Source organism: Castanea sativa, chromosome 11 (assembly GCF_040712315.1).
Source record: "Castanea sativa cultivar Marrone di Chiusa Pesio chromosome 11, ASM4071231v1".
In the NCBI taxonomy this organism is placed as follows: Eukaryota; Viridiplantae; Streptophyta; class Magnoliopsida; order Fagales; family Fagaceae; genus Castanea; species Castanea sativa.
In genome coordinates, this window is record NC_134023.1 from 36,391,255 (window position 1) to 36,417,604 (window position 26,350).

At 36.9% G+C, this 26,350-nt stretch overlaps 1 protein-coding gene across 5 annotated transcripts in view; it reads right to left on the minus strand.

Moving 5' to 3' along the window:
- The window catches only part of LOC142615675 (ubiquitin C-terminal hydrolase 12-like), a 53,722-nt gene that overhangs the window by 12,873 nt on the left and 14,499 nt on the right, over nt 1-26,350 (minus strand). For 4 of the 5 annotated variants that reach the window (XM_075788430.1, XM_075788429.1, XM_075788427.1 and 1 more), the window contains exons 10-21: nt 17,329-17,438; nt 16,049-16,123; nt 12,275-12,353; nt 12,020-12,166; nt 11,852-11,932; nt 11,585-11,704; nt 9,606-9,728; nt 3,071-3,148; nt 2,838-2,926; nt 2,656-2,764; nt 2,516-2,584; nt 2,230-2,340 (exon numbers count right to left, since the gene is read on the minus strand). In XM_075788430.1, coding sequence (XP_075644545.1) covers nt 2,230-2,340; nt 2,516-2,584; nt 2,656-2,764; nt 2,838-2,926; nt 3,071-3,148; nt 9,606-9,728; nt 11,585-11,704; nt 11,852-11,932; nt 12,020-12,166; nt 12,275-12,353; nt 16,049-16,123; nt 17,329-17,438 — 1,191 coding nt within the window. The remainder of the gene's footprint in view (nt 1-2,229; nt 2,341-2,515; nt 2,585-2,655; nt 2,765-2,837; nt 2,927-3,070; nt 3,149-9,605; nt 9,729-11,584; nt 11,705-11,851; nt 11,933-12,019; nt 12,167-12,274; nt 12,354-16,048; nt 16,124-17,328; nt 17,439-26,350) is intronic. The other variant, XM_075788432.1, reaches the window with a different exon arrangement.

A 26,350-nucleotide genomic window follows, 5' to 3' on the forward strand; every position in this document is an offset into this window, starting at 1 on the left:
ATTGGTCCAATTAATCATAGTTAAGTTTTATTAATTTTTTTAGTTACTTTTTTCAGTGTTTTGGATTGTAGATAGAAAAAATAAGTTTGAGAAAGTTTGTTTAAAACTAAAAGAATAATTTCCAAATTTTATATTCTTTTTAATGATATACAAAATGTTATAAATAGCTTTTATTAAAAAATAAATATTTTTGTTAACTTGCCTTTTGTATTCCTGAGAAAAATTGTATTTTTTTCATTTTAGTACGACAAAAATTATTAAATTTATAATTTATAATTGTTCCTATATTACATTTATGATTATTCTTATAATAAATAAAAATATAATTACAAAATACATTACTCTTTATTAAATTAGTTTAAATTGTATAAACAAATTTAATAAAACCACCATAAAAATAATTATCATACGCAACGCGCAAGTTCACGGCTAGTTTGACAAAATCTTCTAGAATTATAAATCCCATTAACATTTCAACTCCCATCAAAAGCAAGAATTCTAACTCTCATCTTTTAGGTAGGAACGCCAATTCTCACATCTTATATATGTGATGATTGCTAATTTAATACTTAAATCCACCTTTTAAGTTTTTTTTCTTTCTTAAAAACTAACAACGTAGATTTAATTTCAGAACAAAAATATTTATTTTCCACAGATGTTTATTAATGTTCAAGGATATTTTTATGATTTAAAAAAATTATCCACAATGGTAAAATTATCCAAACTAGCAAGTATAAGAATATTTTAAGAAATTAAAATTTATATTTTTAAATGTGATATTTTCTATAAATCTATACTATTCTTTACGAGGATTCCTCGCTTTAATGTACACTTTTCAGCTGTTAAAAAAAATAAAATAAAAAACTACCCAACAAAGTCTTAGAAAAGTTTAAATAATAGGGTCAACTAAGTAAAACATACGAATTTTCAAAATCCTAAATTTGGAATTTGTAAGGAAAAACTACCATAAATTCTGCCCATCCCTTCCCACTCAAAAACAAACACATTCAAATTTCCCACTAACCCACATCTCACCATCCTTACTAAAATTTAAAATAACCATAACTGCACAAAGATAACCTTCACAAATTGAAGACTTATCCCACAAAAATGTCACTTGCCGCTTTTTCCTTTTCACTCTGATGCAGGAGACACAAAAACAAATTAATCATAAATTTAGTTTTATCTTATTTCTGCAAGGCAATAGTATTTTTATTGATATTTTATTTTAGGACCTAGTACTTCAGTAGGTTTATGAGTGCTTTTATTTAAAGTTAGGCTTATTTTTGTAATAAGACAATTAGGGTTTCCTATGCCTGTTAGAAATAAGGCTTAGTATTTCTATATAAAACTATGTACTCTATGAAGGAGACTTTGATGAATTGAAATTTTGAATTGGAAGAATTCAATTGTTGGGTTCTGATTCCTAGCAACTTAGGTGCTGATTCCCAATTTTTCTTTGCTTGATGTTGATTCTAGGCAAGCCCCTAAGTGGAGATTCTTAGGGTTTATCATTTTATTTTGTTCAATTTTCCCCTTTATCCCCCCATTTGATGTTGTCTGGCATCAGTGCCATTTCATCTTAAGGCCATTGGGCTAAACCTGGCCACATGCACCCCAACTAATGAATATAAATGGCTGGGTAGGGATTTTCTGGCCCAAAAAAAATTGTGTCAATCTGAACCTGACCCAATTATCAAACAGGTCTGGTATGGGTAGAAATTTTTCAACCAAAACATGAGTACATCCAACCCAATGCATCCTAACCAGCGATCTTATAAAGAAGACCAGCCAACCCACCTGAATCTGGCAAAAATAAACAGACTGGGAAAACATCATTATGACCCAACAAAATGGTGTAAACTAGAACCCAATCCAATACATAAGCTGGTTAAGCATGAGTCAAAGGATTAACCAGATATGACCGTATGCCAGTTCTACTGACATAGAACAAATATTAGCCCCCTAGAAGATTTCAAAACACTACCATAGTCGTTATATATTGTTTGGGCTTGTCTATAGTAGAATTTTAACTGACTGTTTTAATTTACGAATTGATAATGTACTTGTTAAAAAACAAGTGCTCAAACTTGGCAACATCAGCAAATGCAGGATGCAAGGTTGGTGCACCGTGAAGACCACATACCCACAACAATAGTGCAAAAGCTCAACATGTAGCATAAAAACATGAAAATCCTGATCTCCGAATTGTAAAGGTTCACTCTGTACCTGACGATTGTGAACATAATCCAAGAATGAAGGAACATCTGGATAGCGACATTGATCACTGCTTCCAACTTGAGGGGATTTCTGAAAGCAAACGATGTCCCCGTCTTCGAGCTGAAAAATGCAAATGAAAATAAGGCCATAAAGAAAGTAGATAAGCAATTTGATAGAGAAGACAACTATAGAGAAAAGGTAAGGAACAAACAAACAGAAAATTCGCGAACTACATCTGAAAACAATTCCCAAAGCCAAGCATTTGCAATTAGTCGTCTATAAGACTATAACATACCTGACTCGCACGGAAAGTCACCTTCTTGTCAATGCGTTCACACATGATAGTAGGTTCAAACTTTATTTCCTGAATATCAAATAGGATGAGTAAGGTAACTGCTGAAATTTGATAAGAAAGAAAGAAAAGTTTAAACTTACCTCATAAAGTTCAATTTCTTCATCAGCACTGAATCCAGCCATTTCATTTAGTTTTGGCAATATTTCCACTGGCTTACCACTACCCTTAACAAAAAGCCTCCCAACATATCTGACATTATAGAAGAAAAGCATGAGTGCTTTCTGCAACTCTAACAAGGAGGAAAGAAGGAAAGAGAAACTACCGGAGCTCCTCTTTCGATGGGTCATATAGCTTAAAGAATAGCAGAATATCTTCTTTCGTCCTTTCAGGAGGAGGAACAGGCTGCAAATCCTGAGTGATTATGCAGATCAGTAACAGCACAAAAGGGAGAATCCATGCCACTCAATGATAAACCAATTCCAATAATATTTATCAAAAGATCTACTCAAACAACCAGAGGGAAATCACCTCCTCAGATATGAAAGACAACATTACCTGCCCAAGTTCTACTTCTAGAAACAACTTAAGCTCTGCATTATTTGCCTTATTGGAAACTTCTCTCAACTGTCCAACCTACAATGCACAAAAGTGTCATAAAACACATATTTTCCTACCATCAACAGACTAAGGCAACCATGTGCTCTTATGAAGTAAATACAACTTCCACGTCTATAATTATCTCAATAACAAATTCTCGGCAAAACACTTAAGCATAGTTATATCAAATGAACATGAATAGCTACACAATTAGCAGTTATATCACACACTTTAAATATATGCTCATTTGTTCTTTAGTGTCTGTTTGCATGCAGCTGAAGCATATATTGGAGAACTATTTAGATCATGATTTTTAGGTCAGAGATAAGAGCTGTATATAAAGTTTCTTGACAAAACGCGAAATACATATATAATGCTGTACATAAATTTGGAAAATGAAGGAAATTCCATAATACATTTCAAAATGCGTGCTAGAATTATGTCTGTGTGATGTGCCAATTTTCAAAGACAGAAGTCCTACAAATCATAGATCTGCTAGATTCATTCAGTCTGTCAAAAAACTATTCAAACTTTAAAGCAAATGCATAGTAATCCAGCCCAAGCTCATCATGCCATCAAATAACAAAATCAGATGAACCAAATTCAATGCTATATATTGATAAGTAATGTGATTTCATTAAAACTCAAAAACAATATACCGTAAACATATATGCAAAGGAAACAAAGCAACAAAAAAGGGCAAAAAATAAAAGCAGGCCAAGACACATCAGCTGATAGCTAAAGGGACTACAAAATCCAAAAAAATAAGCCATAGAAACCAAATGCATTAATATTAATCCACCCTCATAGATGTACAACCTAAAATCCCACTTCATTTAAGTCTTTCTCAACTATCTGGGAACACGCTCCTCATCATCTATATGCCCATCAAATTTGCAACTTTCACTCATATTAATTTAAACCTCCCTCTAACCTATAATATCATTTGAATCAAAATCGGTCTTTCACACTAATGCATTCACCAGATATATGGTCATTTGTTTTGCATTGTTTGTTTTTTATGGGGTGATTCTTAGATCCATGATTGATCTTCTAGAATGATGTCAAGGACATTATCATTGCCACAAAGTAGCTAAGGTGTGGCAAGCCCTGGCTCTTTGCATCATGTAGGATTTGTGGTATGAAAGAAACAAGAGGGCCTTTAACGGAATTGAAAATCCTACATTTCTAATCAAAGAGCATAAGAATTGGATGAGTGCCCAGGCGGGTATCCTTTTTGTTGATTTTTTTCCTTTTTTTAGTCTCTCTTTTGGATATGTATTTTTTGAAATGGGACAGTTCACAGCCTGCGTCAGCCCCTTTCCTTTCTTCAATAAAATTTTACTTAAAATTGTTTTAAAATAATAATAGATAAAATAAAAAACCATAATGCATTCACCAGTTTTTGTTGCACATGTCCAAACCATTGTAGTAGACTCAACCTAAACTTTTCCTCAGGAGGTACTACTACTCCCAACTTTCAATGAATATCTTCAATCATGACTATCATTTCTGGAATTTGGCCTCACACACCAAGGAATTCTCATTTTAATTATAATTATGAAAATGACATCTTGATATCAGAACATCAATATCGTAAAGCATAGCCAGTCCTATAACATTAACATTACAAAACTTTATTGTCAACCTAATAAGTATTCTAAGGTCACATGGTATCTCAATTGCACTCATAAACTTCATCCATCCTACCCTAATCCTATGGATAACATCCCCAAAAAAAATGAAGAAAAGGATTTAATCTAGATAAATGAAATTTTAAATCATGATGAAAGATTCCTCTGATTTTGTTTGAAAAACAAGACAAGACCCAAACAAAATATCAGCCATTCAAATATTACAATTTTCACAAGATAAATAACAGAAATTATTTTCATTTCTGATTAGACCATCTTTATGAATGATTGAACAAAGAAATAACTAGGGTGAACATTCTTTAATACGTACTGAAAATCAAATTTTACTATCCTCATCTTGTCTAATTATATTAAACTCTCAGTCCAATTTCATGTTATAGTCTGATCTGTTTTTTAATTAACACAATTTTATCTAGGGCTCTAGCTTTGTCAGTAGTTTGAGGTGTCTAAGACAAGGTGACCCATTATCCCCTTTTGTTATTCATTTTGGTGGAGGTCATCAATATCATGTTAGGAAGAACTAAGGAGAGAGGCTATGTTCGGGGTTCCAAGGTGGGCTCCAATGTTGTTGTTGGTTTGTGCATCTTGCATTTATTATTTGCTGATGATAAAATATTATTTTCTGATGCAAATTATGAGCAAATTCTTTATATTCGAATGGTGTTGACCTATTTTGAAGCTGTGACAGGCCTCAAAGTAAACCAAAGTAAGAGTGAGATGGTTCCTAGTGGTATTCGGTGAGGTTCAGAATAGGCCAGAACTTGCAGATACCCTCTGATGTAAGATTGGGTGTTTACCAACAACTTACCTTGGTATGCCTTTGGGGGCGTCCTTCAAGCCAAAGTCGGTTTGAAATCCTATTATAGAGAAGATGGAATGCAGATTATTAGGTTGGAAGAAATTGTGTTTGTCAAAAAGGGCAAGGTTAATGTTATTGAAGAGAACATTCTGGAGTCTACCTACTTATTATCTCTCATTGTTCACCATTCTTGTTAGTGTTGTAAACAGAATTGAGAAATTTTAAAGGCTTTATTTGGGTTGGTATGGGTGATGAGTTTAAGCATTAGAGAAGATGGAACACAGATTATTAGGTAGGAAGAAATTGTGTTAGTCAAACAGGGCATGGTTAATGTTATTGAAGAGTACATTCTCGAGTCTGCCCACTTATTATCTCTTATTGTTCACCATTCTTGTTAGTGTGGTAAACAGAATTGAGAAATTGTAAAGATTTTCTTTGGGGTGGTATGGGTGATGAGTTTAAGCATTGGTGGGGAGGGATATAGTGTGCACTTCTACTGCTAATGGCATATTGGGAGTTAGGAGGTTAGCAACCTTCAACCAATTCTTCCGGGTAATGGCTATGGCGCTTTAGAATGGAGGAAATGCAGTTATGGATAAGTATAGTAGCTACGAATATGGAGATCAGGGAGATTGGTGCATGAAAAATGTTCAGGGAACTCATGGTTGGGCTTATGGAAAGGTATTAGCATGGGGTCAAAAAGGATCCTACACTATATCCACTTAAAGGTGGGGGAGGGTAGCCGAGTCCAATTCTGGCATGATAGTTGGTGTGGTGACCAACTATTGAGGATGGCCTTTCCTGACTTGTACATTTGTTCATTATAGTGAGATGCTTCAGTTAATTCCTTGTTACAGTGACAGGGAACTGAGGAGTTGGGATGTGAGTTTTGTGAGAGATTTTAATGATTGAGAGATATAGGTGGTAGTGTCCTTATTCAATCTTCTTTACTCTAATCTCTCTCATTGGCAGTGTTATTAAACCGAACTGTACCATCAGTTTAACCAGAAATTTTGTGATCCCTGATATATCTCGAAATGGTTACACATTCATACAGTTTACACAATTATCCCACTTTAACCCATGTAACTGCAAAATAAAATGCAACTGGTTTGACCCACGGATAAAAGGCTTGCCATATAGGATTTTTTTTGATGGGTAAGGATTGCCATATAGGATAACTAAAGGTAAGGAAAACAAAAGCTGTTAACAAATTTTTTTGATAAGTCCAAAGTTTTATTGATATCAAAAAGGGACATCCTAGTACACTGGGAGTGTACAGGGGTCAACAAAAATTACAAGAATCAAGAAAATCAAGAAAGGAAGAGAATGATTGGTTTCGCAAAATAGCCAACCAATCTAAAAGCTGCTAACAAATTTTTAAACTTTTCAGAAGTGTCGGATGCTTTTTTTGACTTTTTGAGAGTGCCTAATGGCTAATACTATAGTAACTAGCTTCTACCCTGGTAAAATAGTCAATTTGTACTGCCCACCCACTGACCGACATGCATAGTCAATTTGTCAAGACCTTTTTTTTTTTTTTATGAATAACGGAATTGTATTAACCAAAAATCCGGGTACACCAGGGGTGTAAATGGATAACAGTACATCAAACACTTAAATTACAATGATCAAGCATTTCTAAAAAGTTAGAACAAGGAAAAAGATTAAAGGAAGAAATCCACTCCAGCAAGGTGTGGAAAAGGAGAGACTAAAGTTCCAAAATAGACCATTCCTTCCCCTCAAAACATCTTGAGTTCCGTTCTCGCCAAATACACCATAAGACACAATGTGGTACAGCCCTCCATAATCAATGCTCTGATGTCCACCGAAGGAACCTTGCCAACTCAAAAGTAAATCAGTAACACTTCGCGGTATAAACCATAGAAGACCAAATAGAGTCCACACCATAGACCAAACAGGACGATGAAGAAAATTTTGTCAAGACTTTTGTCTCTCCATTGTCCATTAATCTCTTCTAACAAGTACTTTTTCTTGCTTCATAAACTTTTTTAAAATTATTTTATATTTTATAAATTATGATTTTATTTTATTCTGGAATATATTTTTTTATACAATTAAAATTATTAATGGATGGGAATTGTGATACAGATTATTCCAAATTGTAGTGTTAAGATATCTTTTTCTTTTAGTTTTAATTTAAATGAATGGTCTATTTTTACCTTATTTTAGCTACATTTTATAATTATAGATATATTAATTAGTTAATTAATAAACTTACAATTCAACCAATGAACCACTAGTTGAAATAGTGAACCAATGAACTGGTCTTTCAATTGAGTGACTCAAGTTCATCTCCAATTCGGTTTTGATAACTATGCTCATTGGAAGGGTAGAGATCAATTGAGATGGAGACTGAAAGGAAAAAGATGTAAACTCATTTTATACTGCCATAAGGGCCCCTTGTATTATGATTTTTCCTTGGAAGAGTAATTGGTGCATTAAGGCTCTAAGGAGGGTCTATTTCTTTATTTGGAAAATAGGCTGTAGCATGGGTCACTTGTGATAATCTCATTAAGTCAGGATACACATTAGGAGGGTGGTGTTGTATGTGTCACTATAGCAGGGAGACAGTGGAGCATATTTTGTTATATTGTAGTGTTGCATTTGTGTAGTGCAGTTTTGTGTTTCATTCCTTTGGATTTTATAGGGTGCTACCCAGAACAGTCACTGACCTTTTGTTTGATTGGCAAAATTGGGTAGGCAAACAGTCTTTGGATATATTTGGAACATGGTCCCATTATGTTTGATTTGGACTTTGTGGTGGTAATGTAATCATCATACATTTGAGGGTGTGGAATCTTCATGGATACAATTGAGATTTTCAATATCATTTTTTGATTGGTCCTGGATGTAGGGTTTTACTAATAGCAATTCAATTCCTAAGTTCTTAGTATCATTATCTTTTTGTACATAATCTTTTATTGTTCTTTACACTTCTTCATGTCTACTTTCTTGACCACAAAGTAGTTTAGTTCATAAAAAGCTTATTCACTTATCCACAAAAAAAAAAATAAAAAATAAAAAATAAAAATAAAAAATGAGGTAACAAAAATTGACATTATAAAGAGAGAAATAAATGGGTAAGTTAGGTAACATATTCTTCAAAAGAGTGATTCTACTACCCTTAAAAAGATATAGTTTCTTCTACCCAGCTAATCTTTTTTCCCATCCTCTCACTCTTCAGAAGAGTGATTCTGCTACCCCTAAAAAGATATAGGTTCTTCTACCCAGCTAATCTTTTTTCTCATCCTCTCTACAATGTCATTCCACACAGTTCAAGCCTTAAAGGAAGAACCCAATGGTAAACCCAAATAGTTCATGGGCAACGAGCTCACCTTGCAACACAAATCCATGGCTAATTCCTCCACTCTTTGAACAACCCCCACTAGAACTATCTCACTTTTCCTCAAGATCAACTGCAACCCCATAATTGACTCAAAACATAGCAGCATACACCTGAAGACCCTTGCACACTCCATGTCACCTCCACAGAAGATAATAGTATCATCTATGAACTGAAAATGTGACATATTCAACACACTGCCACTTCTACCCTCAACCATAAACCCCAACAACCTTCCTTCCAATATTGCCTTCTTAACCATCTTACTAAGTACATCCATGATTAGGATAAACAACAGTGGCGATCCTTAAACTATACACATTCATTGTTACCCAAACCTTCCCAGTGTGATAAATCTTACCCCATGACAATTGGTACAACTTCAAATATCTCTTTTGTTCTAATTCATTGGTCTTGTAGCAGTTTTCCTCCATTCCTTAGACATCTCCGGTGTCCTCAATCATTATTAAAGAGATTTAATCCCCAATATGCCCACATCACGCCCCACAATATTTCCTAGATTCATACTCTTTTATGTATCTGAGCTATATCCTAAGTCTTTAAGCAGATGAAAAAGAGGTCAAGCGACAAATTTATAAACAATCACAACTCAAAAAACATTACTCAAGTGTAATCCATGACACATGAAGGTAAAAGTCAACAAGTGCTTACTGATTGTGCTTCCTCCTGAGGTGTCAGTGGTCGATTTGGCCTGTATGTATGGTTTTGGCGCTTTGCCCAAAGCCAAAACCGTTGAAATTGCACTGGTATACCCAACTCCTTGGCAACTTCTTCCTGAGAAAAATATAAAAAATTAAGAACGAACTATAATCTAATAATAAAATTTGAAAAAAATAAAGGTAGTTTAACAATAACAGTTAGAATAATATAATTAAATTCACCATTTTCTAGCAACTTCAGCTTTTGAGACAAGTGGTAGCTTAACATAGCATAAGAAAAAAAATTAAGAATACTATAATCTAATAATAAAATTTGAAAAAAATAAAGGTAGTTTAACAGTAACAGTTAGAATAATATGATTAAATGATTAAATTCACCATTTTCTAGCAACTTAAGCTTTTGGGACAAGTGGTAGCTTAGCATGGTAGAGAGTAGAAGGCCATGTGTTCAAACTTCATCTGCACACTGCCTCCCATTTTAAAAGGTTAAAAATCTCATGTGTTGGACCTCACTTATTAAGGGAAAGGTTGGGCCCATATGCGAGGAATAATGTTAGAATAGTATGGATAAATGATTAAATTCCCCATTTACTAACATTTTAAGCTTTTGAGACAAGCGGTAGTTAATCACAATATCTATAGAATATCTTGTTGCACTTAATCTTGAATATTCTTTTTATGAGAGAAAAACATATATCTAGTATGGATCTCATTCAAAACAACATAAAAAATAAAAATAAAAATAAAAATAAAAAGTTGCTCTAGATTGACCTCAATTAGAAATCCAGAATAATGATAAGCAACTATAAGATCTAAGAAAGAAAAAATGTTACTTATCAATAATCAGTATTATTATCAGTAAAGTCCAATGCCAAATTAAGAGTCAAACTCAAGACCTCCTGCTTACAAAAGGGGAAGGAAACTACACTGATCCCCAAATCTAACCAGAATTAGCTTATAAAAATCTACTATTGGAGTAAGGGAATAAATCTACTCCAAAAATTATAACATGTAAAACAGAGTTTCAACTTTATCTAAAAATGAGCTATTGCATGAATTTTTTTAGAACAATTTAGAATCAAGTCATCCACCACCCCATACTTAGGTTGCGTTTGGCATTGGCTTAAAAAGCCAGCTTTTTTTACTATTAAGTTTATTTTTACTACTATTTATGGGTCCCATTACACTTTTTGGTAGTATTCATGAGTCTCACTGTACTATTTCAGCTACCTTTTAGCTTTATCTATAGTACTTTCAGCAAACAGTTTTCAATTTCAGCTAAATAAGTTGTTCCCAAACGAACTCTTAGCCTACAGGGGTTGAAAACTACTATAAGCAGATTTATTTATCAAAGCATCAATATTTATAATGGAATTTACTTCACCAAATGTCATTTACAGGGACTGAAAGGATGTTGTATGTAATGAAAGTTGAGTCTTATGTCATGCTACAATGTGGCTTGCTACAAGTACATTAAATGTTTTAAGATAATTCACTTCATGTGAAAATCTATTATCAAAGTTCCAAGAAATTTAATACACTACTCCAATTATATATCTCTTATCAAAAGTTTCAAGAGATTAAAAAAATTCATTATTTTTAATATTGTTTTAATCTACCATAAATTTTTGTTTTGATGACCTTTCAGTGTAACATGATATGCTTCCTGTCATATAACTTAGGTAAATTTGATTCTTCTAATTCACTATCTATTTATTGTTCAATTTCAATGGTGTTAGTGAAATCTCACTCTAACTTACAAATGATGTTGTATTGACCCATGTGTCGCACAGTCATACTACTTATATATGCGTGCGTGTGTGTGTGTTTGTTTACATGTAAAAATGATGCCAAATACAGTTAAAATTCAACGAAAATACATCATAACCCAAACAGAGCAGACATAACTCCATCTATTCAAAAAGAATTACATTTTTTGTAGAAAATAAAAAATAACAATTCGCAAAGTACCTTGAAAAGGTTAAACGAAATCTGCTTTTGAATACGAAAACTATGAACTTTGTCATGATCTACAAGATCAAAATATATATCCCTTCCAATCTGTTCAATTAGGTCCTCATTACGTGCAACCTACAGGCAATAATGGAACTAATGAATAACGTTCCATGAGTGACGTATATACATATAAACAGAAAAAAGCAGCAACTGTGAGAGAGGACAGTATGTATGTATGTAGTATAAACACACGCAGGAATTTTCAAAAGCTGAAGCTGTAACCTTTATGATGGTGTAGAGGTGCGCCTCTGCTTTTTCCTTTCTCTTTTGCTCCTTTTCTTCTTGTTCTTTCTTCAACCTTATCTGGTATGTGATGTTCAAAGCAAGACTTTGTTAAAAAAATAAGTATTAAAACATTCAAGTCAAAAATAAGTGTATCAAACACCTTACCCTAAGGTGTTCTGCAATGTCCTTCTCATCCACATTACAAATTATTTTCTCCTTGTCACTTTCACGTATATATACAAGCATATATGCATTTGAATATTTGGTAAACTTAAATGGGGAGTTGTTGAACCCAGGATTTGCCGGTGGCAACTGTTGCACGTAGTAAATAATAGAAAATGCATCAACTAAAAAATCAATAAAAAATTAGAATACACTAATATACAAATTACATAAAAGCAATGTGGAGAAAAACATTACCTCTTCCTCACCACCATACTGCTCCTCTAGTGCCCTCTTAACATCTTCTTTTGTCACTCGTTCATCATCAAATTTAAACCTAAGAGCAACAAATCATGGCGTATTACATCTAACAAATCAATGGAAATATCAAGAAATATTTGGGAGGATCGTTGACAGAAGGAAACCAAAGCTACTTGACTACATATCAAAAAACATGAATGATCTTCAATCACTCCAGTTCCAAGAATCCACAGCTCACTTCATTTACCAATGACAAAAACCTTGAACCAATTAAAACCCAGCACTGAAAGAAGTCACTAGGAAAAATGAAGATAAAAGAAGTAACACTGCAAAGATTATCTTCCCTTTCAATTGAAGAGAGAGAGAGAGAGAGAGAGAGAGAGAGAGAGGGGGGTAGATTTGCTCTGCTATCATCTTAGTATAGTCGCATAGCAAGCAATGCAATAAATCAATAAGAACTTTTTCATTTTAAGTAAATCACAGATAAAGCATTATGGAGGAATGAGAATGGCTGTCGCTGAAAACTTTCATAAACCATATTTTTAATAAGTAATGAATGATTTTATTTAAAAAAAAACACTCTAAGATGGTAAGAATCTACTAAAGAAATACAATCCAAGATCAAAGAGATCCATGGAATCATAAGATAACCAAAACATAGTACAATATTCAAATAACAACAAAGAAATAGCCCAAAACTTTGGAGTCAACTATAGGTCCTCAATAGACTAATCAAGGTCTGCACATACATTGTTCTCTGCCATTTTCTCTTATCCAAAATCATAGTCTCTATTGCCACCTTAATTAACTTTTTTTTTTTAATAGGTAATAAGAATATTATTAAATCAAACTGAAAACAAATGAAAGCCAATACAAGGTGTTCATGATGGTGAACACAATGAAAGCAACAAACAAACAAATATCAACAAAGAACAAGAAAAAACTTAAAGAGCAATACTAAGAGAAGAAATAAACTCGACAATAGTGGAGCAATCCGAGAAACCCCAACACCTAGACCAATCAAATAAAGTCTTCTGGCATAGAGCTTGTTATTGAACCAAGGATTTCTCAGTATCCTCAAAAGAGTGCCGATTTATTTATGCTACTTCTACTAATGTTATTTTAGGCATTCCTCTACCTCTTTTAGTTGGCTCGACTTGAATCAAACCACTCTTCCTTATCGGTGCATTAATTCCCCTCCCTTGCACATGACCAAACTATCTCCAATATCTCTCCCTCATGGATCTACAAATCAAAATAAACCACCCATCTTTAATGAATTTTATTATTTTTCATATCTAATCTTTCTATGCATTTCCACTTATCCATCTTAACATTTTCACTTCAACTATGCTCATTTTATTTTTATATTTTCTTTCTTGCACATGCTCATTTTATGAACAAGTTGCTTCTTGATAGCCCAACATTCAATACCCATATAGCATAGCTGGTCTTGTAACATTTTTGTAAAACTTTACCTATAACTTAGAAGGTATTCTTCAATTACACAGTAGTCCCGATGCAATTCTCCAATTTATCCACCATGCTCTTATCTAATGATTCACATCTCTTCGATCTCTCCATCCTTACGAATCATTGATCAAAGATATAGAAAACACTTACTCTTCGTTATCTCTTGACCATCAAATTTTACAACCTCTCCATCCTTGTCCCCATGTACTCTTATCTACTTAAACAAAAACATTTAGATTCTAAAGCATCCCTCCAAATTTCCAGCTTGGTATCAACTCCATGTCTAGTTTCACTTTCATTCACTAAGACTGTAATCTGTAAAAAGCATACACCAAGGGTCTTTCATCTTGAATCAGTCTAGTAAGTTCATCCTTAACTAGTGCAAAGAGATATGAACTTAAAGTAATCCTTATTGCAAACCTTGATCCATAATACTCTGAACAAAGAATGTAAAAATATAGATTTCATCTCAACAATAGCTCTCATTACTCCTTCCGAAGATTAATTATTCCTATCCCCAAATTGTCCACATAATGCAGTGAATCACCTTCCAAATCAGACTTAGCATCCAAAAAGCCCTCTCCTACATGCATAGATATCTATCAACTTCTCTTGCATCACCCTTTGAATCCCAAATGCAAGGAATACAAAAGACCACATTTCATATGCAAACGAACCATGTAGCAACAAGTGATCCACAGACTGCTAAACTTACACATACAGCTTCAATGGATCATAATCACATTCCATCTAATAAGATTGCCCAGTTTAAATTTTAACCAAAGTAGTTGTCCATAAAAAATTTAAAATTTGAAATTAAATTACAAATAAAATATAAAAAAAATCTACGTTCGTAGGCAACTAGCTACCCCAAATGCTCTTTCAATTAGCTACGTTCGGTCTCTGAGGTTATGTGCTATGCAAATGGGAGTATTTTTTGGAACCTACAATTTCGCCGTTTTGTGAATGATCAAGAGTCACACTCTTTGGATTCGTATATGGCTTTAATCTATTCCACAAAGGTGCGGGGTGTAGGTTCTGACAAGCTTTGTTGGAAGCTAGCTAGCAGCCGTGGTTTTGTGGTGAGTGGGTATTATCACTCCCTTTCCCCTCCCCCCACTGCCACTCCCTTCCCTTGGAAAATGATATGGCAATCGAAGGTTCCCCCCCGGGTTGCTTTTTTCTCTTGGACTGCTGCTCTAGGCAAGATTCTTACTATTGATAATCTTCGGAAAAGGCACTTTGTTGTTCTTGAGTGGTGTTATATGTGTAAAAGGTGTGGGGAATCTGTTGATCATCTCCTCCTTCACTGTCCTATAGCTTTTGAGATGCGGAGTATGGTCTTTTGCTTATTTGGTATTTGTTGGGTGATGCCGCAAAGGGTAGTGGATCTATTGGATTGTTGGGCTTGCAATTTCAGGCGTCATCACAATATAGTGATTTGGAGGATGGTGCCGCACTGTTTGATGTGGTGTATCTGGCGGGAACGGAATTCTAGAAGTTTTGAGGGTCACGATCGGTCCATTCTTGAGATTAAGTCTTTTTTCTTTTTTACTCTTCTGGAATGGTGTTTAGTTTTACCATCTTTTTCTTGTCTTCCCCTTTCTGTTTTGCTTGATCATTGTAATTTGGTTTCTTGATTTTTTGCCTCTTTAGTACATTTCCTATGTACGGGGCTGTGTTCTTCTCTAATATATTTTTATCGTTACTTATCAAAAAAAAAAAAAAAGTTGTACCCCTCAACCTTGCATAGTTAGAACAGACAAAACTTACCATTTTTGTTCAAATCCCATCTAATATGACCTGCTCTACTATCAAAATTGAGATGAGAGTACAAAAAATCCATTGAAGTTTTATGTGTAAGTTTAGCGCTAATGAATCTCAAATTCCAATAACATGGTCCATCCTCCCATCTTGAATTCAATATAGAAGATACATCTCTGTCCTTAGCAATCAGAGGTCCAGTAATGCCAAAACCCTACAGTAGAAGAAATATTGACATTAAATTTATCCATCAGGTCTTACACCTTTTCACAGGCTACACCTATAAGGTCTTACTACCACTTCAAAGGTCTAGTCACCACATGCTTCCCCATATTTTTTTATCAAAAGCAAGTCTCCAAAAATGTTGACTCTCCTCATTGAATTTCCATAACCACTTAACAAACAAAACTTGAGTAAACATTTTTAAGGTCAATAGGTCAATTGCAAAAACAAAAATATAAAACAAAAGTTTATTGAGATAACAATTAGTATTGAAAGTGTTGAAAGTAGTTAAAATTTTTCGATATGCATTACCACTGATCAGATAGGGTTGGCCTGATATATGCATAGTAGTGTCCACCATGCACCCCACCACTGTGAACCAAAACACTGTAAAGAAAGAATAGTGGATGTTACGATCAGTAAATGCATCAATGAATATTATTTTAAGTAATCAAAGAAAGAAATAGCACAAAAGTTTCATATACCGCTGTTGCATTTTTATGTTTTATCCATTAGTCATGGGAAACTCTAGGTAAAACTAATAAAAAATAACAACTAATCAGAAATAAAAGAGTACCCTCTAAAAAAATTTTAAAATTATACAAATGTCATTCCAACAGAGATAGGTAAGGTCATCAACAAAGAAAGAGTCTACAGACTAGTCACCAAAACCTGCAATAGTATGACTGTCAATCTAAAAAAACCTGGACATGAACACAACACAACACAAGACACAATGACACAGCAATTCTTGAAAAAATAGGACGCAACATGGTGGGGATACAACAATTAATTAATATATTTAAGAACAATTTCATTTTAAGTTTTCAAAATAAATAACAACTATTAAAATCTTTCAACAGAAATTATTATAAATAAAAAATTTTAAAAATCTCCCAACATACTAAGAACATACATGGAATAGTGTCCCTTGAGTGTTTGACACGAATATGACAAATAGTTTGGAGTGCACATGCTTCTTAGCTGTCACTATCTAAGAATGTAGATAGATCTACTACTACAAAGATGGATCCATATCCACATTGGCTTCACTTGCTTTAATAGAGAGAAAAATGTTTAATCAGAGTTGGCGAGGGGCATAGCATCATGGTAGCAATGTTCAAGTAATTACCTAATAATATACTAGAACAGGCAAAGAAATTATATGTAGACACATAGTAACCACCACTTTAGTATTTCAATCTTAGCATAATATATAGATGAAACTCTCCATCTAATAGCTAACCAATCTAGATCATACATTCAAATGTCTAGAGAACTTTGAGTGAATCAACAAACTTTAAACAATACCCTTCTCGGACTTCTGGCAGAAGAATGCTTGAAAGAAGCACTGCTAATAAGATGGGCAATTTTCATTTCATTAGAACAAATTAATGAGTAAACAAACTGACGAATGTCGTTAATCCATTTCATCAGTGTTCCAGACTATATTCCCATGAGATGTTATCCAACAGAAGAATTACTTCATATATCTATGAAACTGTCTAGAAAAATTTTACCAAATAAATCAAAGATTTTTCCCAATAAGTAAAGGACATATTATCAAACCCAATAACTGAGAATATTAATACCTGTGAAGTATGTAGAGGTTGCGAACAGTCTTATCTGCATCTGGCGATAGATATTTGCCATTCTCTCTATCAAGATCAAGTTCCAAAGGGAACTCATAGCGGTCATTTATCTGTCACCAAAAAGTGGAACAGGCAATTTCAATTACAGGTGTTCACAGGCAAGTAATTAGAAATATGAGACAAAAGAAAAACCATCCATGGAGCCCAAAACTATAAGAGGTTGTATATTCTAAGCTCCTATATACTAAGACAAGAAGCTCTAATGATCTTGCAAAATCTGAAACTGATTCAGGGGGTCTAGCAATTCGAAATTTGAGATACTTTATTGAAGCGCTTTTGGGAAAATGGTTGTGGGGATTTCGGTATGAGAAAGAAGCGTTATGGAGAAGGGTTATAAGGGTTAAATACAGAACTAAGGAGGGAGATCGGTGCTCTAATTATGTTCCAGGCACCTATGGGGTAAGTTTATGGAAAACTACTAGTAGTGGTTGGTCTACATTTTCTTGCTACATTCAGTTCCAAATTGGAGATGGGACTAGAGTGAAATTTTTGCATGGTGTTTGGTGTGGGGATAATACTTTGAGTGTGTTTTTATTTAGAATCAGCAATGATAAGGAGGCTTATGTGGCTGATCTCATGCAGTTTCCTAATGGGGTTCTTTTTTGGGACTTAGAATTCTTGCGAGCAATTCATGATAGGGAATCAAAATCTTTGTCTGTTTTTTAGGATTTTATATATGGAGTCTCGCTGAGGGGTATTGGTGAGGATAAGATGTGTTGGACCCTCGCTAAGAGCAGGGGCTTTGAGGTAAGCAATTATTATTAGACTTTGTTAGGTGTATGTACTCAGTACTTTCCTTGGAGAAGTATTTGGAAGCAAAAGGTTCCTTCCAAAGTCACGTTTTTTGTTTAGACTACAGCTTTGAGAACTATTTTGACAATTGATAATTTAAGTAAGAAGAAGGTGCTGATTCTAGATTGGTGTTATATGTGCAAAAGTAATGGAGAAATCAGTAGATCATATTTTACTACATTCTCTTATCGTTTTTGAGTTGTGGTCTATGGTGTTCACCTTGTTTGGTACTACTAGACAATGCCAAAAACTGAGGTTGAGCTCCTTACATGTTGGCAAGGAAACTTTGGTCATCATCTTAATGGTGTTATTTGGATGGTTGTCCCTCATTTTTTGATGTGGTGCATTTGGTTTGAAAAAAAAAAAAAAAAAAAAAAAAAAAAAGAGTAGCATAGTTTTCAGTCTTATTGTGAGCTTAGAGTTTGTAGTTGCCTTGATCATGGGTGGCGTTCGTAGTTTTTTTATTGAATCCAAACTTTTTCAACTGGTTGTAGAGGAAGGGGGACGGTATTTTTCTTTAAGGATTTTTGAGCGGTGTAGGTACTTCATGAAGTCGGTCTTCATGGGTAAAACAGTGGCACAATGGCTGATGAAGAGCTTAGAACAGTTAGTCGTTGGGTCCAGTTCGAAGTATTTTTTTTCGTTCAGGGAAGGTGATTTCGCTTATACCCTTCAACGGAGCTCCAATTCTTTTGGCGTGTTCCTACGATTGACGGAACTTAAAGTGGGCGGGTCTAGGAGGTCCATTATTATTCCAGTAGGCAGAGCTAAGAATGGATGGAGGGTGTTTGGGTTAGAGTTAAGGAAGATGTTGGAACCCGATAATTATGCGAATAGTGGGATTGGGCAGTACAAATTTGTGGCTCAGCACCTTAAGAATAATTCAGGGATTAAATCTTCTACATCCTTTGCCGATGTGGTGCGTGGGCATGAGGTGCAGGTCAGAAGAAAAAATCATTTTGAGAAGCAAAACCCGGTTGTGAAACGAGAACCCGGTGAGCTTGGCTGGTCCGATGACTTTAGAAGATAGAGTTGCGGAGTTCTCGGAGCGGTCTGGAGAGGCATTTAATGTGGGTATAACAAAACCGGTAGGAATTCAAAGGAAATCCCGGCTGAATTTCAAATCAAAGGGGTACGAACATGCTTTTGGAAAATTTTGTGTTGGAAAGCTTGTGTGGGCGAGGTAACGGCTTGACCATAGAAGTGATTGCGAAGGAAAAAGGAGGGTGGCGTGGCATAAAGTTGGTCCGAGGAGTTCCTTATGTGTATCTAGAGATCGAGAGGGAGCCTTGTGGTTCACGGGCTAATATTTGTTGTGGACTTAGATAAAGATGGGTTCCAAGTGGGCCTTCATTCGAGCCCAATGGCCCAAGTAAGTGGAAGTGAGTGTTAGCCCACCAAGGAGAAACCGAGTCTCTTAAGTACGAAAGATCAAGTTTTGGCTAAGTCCGAGCATCATACGAAGCTACGAAGGCTCAGGATGCCATCGGGGTTGACTTCGCCCCTGCCGAGGAGTCACCGGAGCTATCGGAGAAGGTCACCTCAGTGCGACAACTGCTCCGACGACGGCGACGAGCGCGGCGACCCAAACCGAGACCAGTTGTGGGCCGGCGACCGTCTCGGTGGCGGACGGTGACTCTTTTCCGATGGGTCTCTCGCCGGGGCTTCACGGCGGGCCCAGGATAGGGCCGATATTGGCCTTCTTCACACCATGAGGCACGATTTGGTGTCACATTTCTTCTTCGGAGCATTTGGGTTGTCTGCGGAGACTATGGCGATGGCTATGAGTCTCTTTTACGGTGGGCCTAGTGCCGTTGAGTCTCTGCTCACTTTGGGTAATCTTTGAAACGAGAGGTGTAAGGTACGTTAAAGGTCTCGAGCTATCTACCTCTGTCCTAAGTCCACCGAGAGTTGGGATTGAGGCTAATCAATCGGTATTGGCTTTGTCGAGGTCGAAACGGCCTTTGCGGTTGAGGCCACAGGTGAAGCGAGAGAGCTCTTCCCCACTTGATGTCTATTAATCCACAGGGGTGGTTGTATTTGCTGAATTGAATAAAAATGCGAGGGTGAGGCTGTTGGCTAACACTTTGGCGGTGTCTAATTGGGTGAAACAGAGACTCCCCAGTTTCAGTAAGTTGATGGGGCTTCCTTTGGGTCGACATGAGAAGAGGTGCATTATGCTCCTACAAAGACTTGAGACGGAGATTGAGGCAACCAAGCTGGTGCACAGGAAAGAGGTAGCTCAACCAAAAGTTGCCTCCAAGAAAAAAGGGAAGAGTGCGTTGAGGAATTTGATTTCCTTGGTTAATTATGATGGACGATAGTTTTATTTTCCTTGATTGCTTGTCTGAGGCTGCAGTAGGGAGTTTTTTAGTTTTAATGAAACTAAGAATGGTGTCATGGAATGTGCGAGGTTTGAACGACTCGCGGAAGCGTTTGGTAGTTAGAAATTTATTACGGGATTGGAATTGTGATGTTGTTTGCCTTCAAGAGACTAAACTCGCAGGCATGGATTGTCGGTTGATCTGCGGTTGTGGAGCGCCTATGTAGATTGGGTGGCTTTGGATGCGGATCAGTCAGCTGGTGGGATTTTGATGATGTGGGATAGGAGGGTTTTAGAAAAGTTGGAGGTTCTAGTGGGTCAATTTTCCATTTCAATCCGGTGGCAGGGCTTGGGGGACGGTTTTATTTGGGCTTGCTCTGGGGTTTATGGTCCGAATGATAATAACTTGAGGGGGCATATGTGGGATGAACTGATTGGTATTCAGCAACTTTGGGAGGTCCCATGGTGTTACATAGGGGATTTCAACATTGTTAGGTTCCCAAGTGAACGGTTGGGGGGCTCTCGTCTCACCCCGGCAATGGAGAACTTTTCTGAGTTCATTGAGGAGCTTAGCTTGATAGATTTGCCTTTGGAAGGAGGGAGTTTTACTTGGTCGAGTGGTTCGGATCAGCCCTCGATGTCTAGGTTAGATAGGGCTCTGGTTTCCCTCGATTGGGAGGATCACTACCCGGATGTGACCCAACGGATTTTATCTCGTCCTATTTCAGATCACTTCCCCATTTTAGTGGAGGCAGGACGGATTGTAAGGGGGAAAAGTCCTTTTAGGTTCGAAAACATGTGGCTAAAGTCGGATGGGTTCAAAGAGAGGGTTCATTCTTGGTGGAATCGATACTCCATCTCAGGTACCCCCAGCTTTGTTCTTGCCAAGAAAGTGAAGGCATTGAAGGCGAGATATTATTCGATGGAACCGGAGTGAGTTTGGAAATGTAGAGCGTCGGAAAAAAGAATTGTTGGAGGCTTTGAGATTATTGGACGTTAGGGAAGGGAGCATGGTCTTTACGTAGTGGAGTTAGGTGAGAGGTGGGTTGAGATCCCAAATTCAGAATCTTCTCTCTTTGGAAGAGATTTCGTGGAGACGAAATCGAGGATGCTTTGTATTAAGGAAGGAGATAACAATACCAAATTTTTCCACAAAGATGGCCAATTCTCGGAGAAGGTATAACCATATTAGTATGTTGGAAGTGAATGGGGTTACCTATGAAGACGAATCGAGATGGCCGACCAAGGCATGGTTTTATAAAAATTTGTACAAGGGCGAGGAGTGGAGGAGGCCTTTCGTGGAAGGATTGGAGTTTGTTCGGATAGAGGGGTTGGAGAGGTGGCTTGAACGGAGGTTTGAAAAGGAGGAGGTCCTTCGAGTTGTCAAAGAGATGGAAGGAGATAAAGCTCCGAGGTCACGATGGTTTCTCTCGGCTTTTTATCACCGGTTGTTGAGGCTTGTGGAAAGAGATGTCCTAGAGTTTGTGTTTGAAGAGTTTTATCAACACAGTAAGTTTGAAAAATCTCTAAATGCAACGTTCCTAGCCTTAATCCCTAAGAAGAATGGTGCTTCCAATATTCGAGATTTTAGACCTATTAGTTTGGTAGGGAGTGTCTACAAGATTTTGGCCAAGGTGTGGCAAATCGCATGAAAGAGGTTTTGGATCGGTTGATATGCGAGTCTCGGAAGCAGGTTTTGTGGGTGGTAGACGAGATTCTTGATTCGGTTCTCATTGCTAATGAGTGTGTAGATATAAGGGTTAAAAGTAAGATTCAAGGGGTTATCTGCAAATTAGATATTGAGAAGGCGTATGATCATGTGAGTTGGGAGACTCTTCTTGATTTGGTGAGGAGAATGGGATTTGGGGTGAGGTGGGGTAGGGGGATCCGCACTTGCATATCTACGGCCCAATTCTCGGTGTTGTTTAACGGGACCCCGGCTGATTTTTTTGGGAGTTCGAGGGGTTGAGACAAGGGGACCCATTTGTCGCCCATGTTGTTTTTGGTTTTGATGGAGGTTCTCGGTAAGATGCTACAAAGAGTTTGAAGGGCTGGTTTAATTCGAGGTTTTAGGGCTCACGGTAGACGAGGGGAGGGGTTTGTGTATCGCATCTATTGTTTGCGGATGACACGATTCGTTTTGCGATGCGATGAGGAGCGATTCTTTATATCCGGATGCTTCTTCTTTGTTTTCGAACGTGTGACAGTCTTAAGGTTAATGTGCTGAAAAGTGAGATGGTTCCTATTGGGGAGGTTCCTAATATCCATGTCTTAGCAGAGCTTTTGGGATGCCGGATTGGATCTTTGCCTATGCCCTATCTTGGTATGCCTGTGGGGGCGTCCTTCAAGTCCCCTCTTTGTTTGGAATCCTATCTTGGAGAATTTTGAGCGTAAGTTGGCCGGTTGGAAGAAGTTGTATCTGTCAAAAGGTGGAAGACTAACGTTGCTTAAAAGCACTTTGTCTAGTCTTCCCACTTATTATCTGTCTCTTTTTACCATCCCTACGCATGTGGCCAATAAAATTGAGAGGTTGCAAAGGGATTTCTTGTGGGGGGAATCCAAGCTTCATTTGGTGGGGTGGGATAAGGTGTGTGCACCTTTGAAAAATGGTGGGTTAGGGGTAAGGAAATTAACTACCTTTAATAAAGCTTTACTAGGGAAGTGGTTATGGAGGTTTGGGATTGAGGAGACAAGGCTTTGGAGAAGAGTCATAGCCCTTAAGTTTGGGGAAGATTGGGGGGGATGGAAGTCCAAGCTAGGTAGAGGGGCGCATGGGTGTGGCTTGTGGAGAAGTATCCGAATGGGATGGGAGGATTTCAGCAAGAATACTTACTTTGAGGTAGGGGTGGGGGATAGAGTGAAGCTTTGGACTGACCATTGGTGTGGGGAGTCTCCTCTTCAGTTGTCTTTTCCGAGCGTGTATGGGATTGCATCCAATAAAGAGGCATCGGTGGCCTCTTCTCTTGAACGGTTGGGGATTGAGGAGCGGAGAAGGTTTGGAATGTTCGTTTTATTCGGAGTCCTAATGATTGGGAGATGCGTGAAGTGGATGATTTTCTTCAAACATTGGGCTCCAATCTTCCTCACACCGAAAATGTAGATCGTATGCGATGGAAGTTGACAAAGAACGGGGTCTTTGATATTCGTTCGTTTTACAATAAGTTGAGAAGCTCCGCGCCTATTATCTTCCCTTGGAAAGGGGTTTGGAAGGTTAGGACTCCTCGGCGTGTCTCTTTCTTTGTGTGGACTGCTGTTTGGGATAGGATCCTTACAGGGGATAATTTGAGGGGAAGAGGGTTGGATTTTGTCGATTGGTGTATCATGTGCCGCTGTAATGGGGAGACGGCGGATCATTTGTTATTACATTGTGGAAAGGCTTCTAGACTATGGAGTTTGGTTCTTAGATCTTTTGGGTTGTCCTGGGTCTTGCCTAGATCGATTGCGGATACTCTATTCAGTTGGTAGAATTGGCTTGGAAAGCATTCGTCTAGCATTTGGAATTTAGCTCCTTTATGCTTGATGTGGTGTCTCTGGAGGGAACGCAATAGGAGGACGTTTGAGGACATGGAAAGCTCAGACGACCAGCTTTTGGCCTCTCTTAGTGGCACTCTGTTTGATTGGTCTAGGGCTTGGGGACTCACCTCTAGTGAATCTCTCCCTATGTTTCTTAGTTCTCTTATGTGTTCTTAGTTTTTTCTCCTCTTTTTTCTTTTTTCTTTTTCTCTTCCCTGTGTACTTATCTCTCTGCCTTATGTCTTTTGCATAAGGTAGTGTTTTTTTGAATGCACATATTTTTACCTATCAAAAAAAAAAGTGGTGCATTTGGTGAGAGAGAAACAACCGGTGTTTTAGAAGATTTTGAAAAGAGTCTAGCAGTATAGCCGATTTAAACTGTTCTTTTTTAAAACTCTATCCAATTGAATGTCTATCATAGGAAGTCATTCTATTTTTTTGGTCTATGATTTGATGGATGCTTGTAATTTATGTATTTAATTGTTTTGGTCCCCTGCTATATACTTCTCGTATACTTGGGTGACTCCTTAAGACTATGAATAAAATTTTCTTTGCTTATCCAAGAAAAAAAAAGTATCAGAATGTGGGGAGATTGATTTTTACACTGCCTTCATTTTGAGGTGGGCTCTGGTGGTTGAATCCAATTCTGGCACAATTGTTGGTGTGGGGATCAACCTTTGAAGATGAGATTTCTGATGCTATTTGAAACTGCATTGGATAAGGATGCTTCTATGGAATCTTTGTTAGAGATACAGGAGGTGGGGGAGGGGGAGGGGGTGATGGTGTGGAGGAGTTAATAGGTCAGCCTCTGGTTAATAGGTGTTGCTTATGTTGCTGCAACGGGGAATCAATGGACCACCTTCTTCTTCATTGTAAGTTCTCTCACGCTTTATGGTGTGAAGTTTTTTGCAGTGTTTGGGATCCAGTGGGTAATGCCAAGGTCAGTGAACTCTTTCTTCTTTATTTGGAGAAATTGGTTTTGAAAGCATCTTTCAACCATTTGAAATATGGTCTCGGCATGTTTAATGTGGTTAGTCTGGCAAGAACGTAATGCCCGCATTTTTGAAGACAAAGCGATAACATTAGAACATCTAAAATGGTTACTTTTTCGTACTCTGTTTCTTTGGGCTCATGTTTGGGGGTGTACGAACTGTGTTGTATCTGATTTTTTAGTTTCTATTTCCTTTAGCTCTTGATCTTTTTGTATTTGTTTTCTTATTCAAAATGTTCACCATCATAAACATGATGTTCAATTTTTTCTCAATAAAAGTCTTATTATCTATCAAAAAAAAGGTGGTGTGGAGGAGTTGGAGTGTGGAATTCATGAGAAATTTTAATGATTGGGAGATTGATAGGGTGGCTTCATTCCTCCATTTGCTAGAATTTGATATTCCCAATAGGGAGGGGCAAGATCAGATGAGATGGAAACTAAGAAGCAATGGGCAATTTTTTGTGAGATCTTTTTACAAGACCTTGCGGGGTTCATCTTCAATGCCTTTTCCTTGGAAAGCCATATGGAGGGTTAAGGCTCTCTGTGGAGTTTCTTTTTTGTGTGGACAGCAGCTTTAGGGAAAATTCTTACTTGTGATAATCTTATGAGGATGGGTTATACAATGGCAAGTTGGTGTTGCATGTGTCAATGCAATGGGGAGGCTGTGGACCACCTTTTAATACAGTGCATTGTGGCTTAAGGTTTATGGTGTTATGTTTTTTGGATGTTTGGGATTCGACGGGCATTACCGAAGAAGGTTCATGATTCATTAAGTGGATGGCGGAATGAAGACTCTAATAGTTTTTTTTTTTTTTTTGTGATAGGCAATAAGATTAATATTATTGACGAAAAAAGGAAAGAAAAAAAAAATACATGGTGTTCATGATGAACACAGGAAAACAAAAACAGACAACAAAGAAAAAGAAATCAAGAGGCTATTCTAAGAGAAGACATAAACTCTGAAAGAGAAGAACAATCCATAAAACCCTAGCACCAAGACCAATCAAAAAGACCACGCTAGCACAGATCTATTACCTCTACCAACATCTTCTCAATGTTCTCAAAGGAACAACAATTTCATTCTGTCCACACAACCCACATCAAACAGCCTGGAATCATATTCCAAGGGAAGGCCCTAATAGTTTGTTAGCTGTGTGGAACCTTGTACCCTTATGTGTGCTATGGACTATCTAGCAGGAAAGAAATGGATGTACATTTGAAGATGTGGAGTGCACAGCAACTCAATTGCTAGCATCTTTCATTGGTTCTCTATATGAGTGGACTTTTGCTTTGGGTCTCACAAATAGTACTTCGGTTCAAAATTTTATAGAGTCAATTCATAT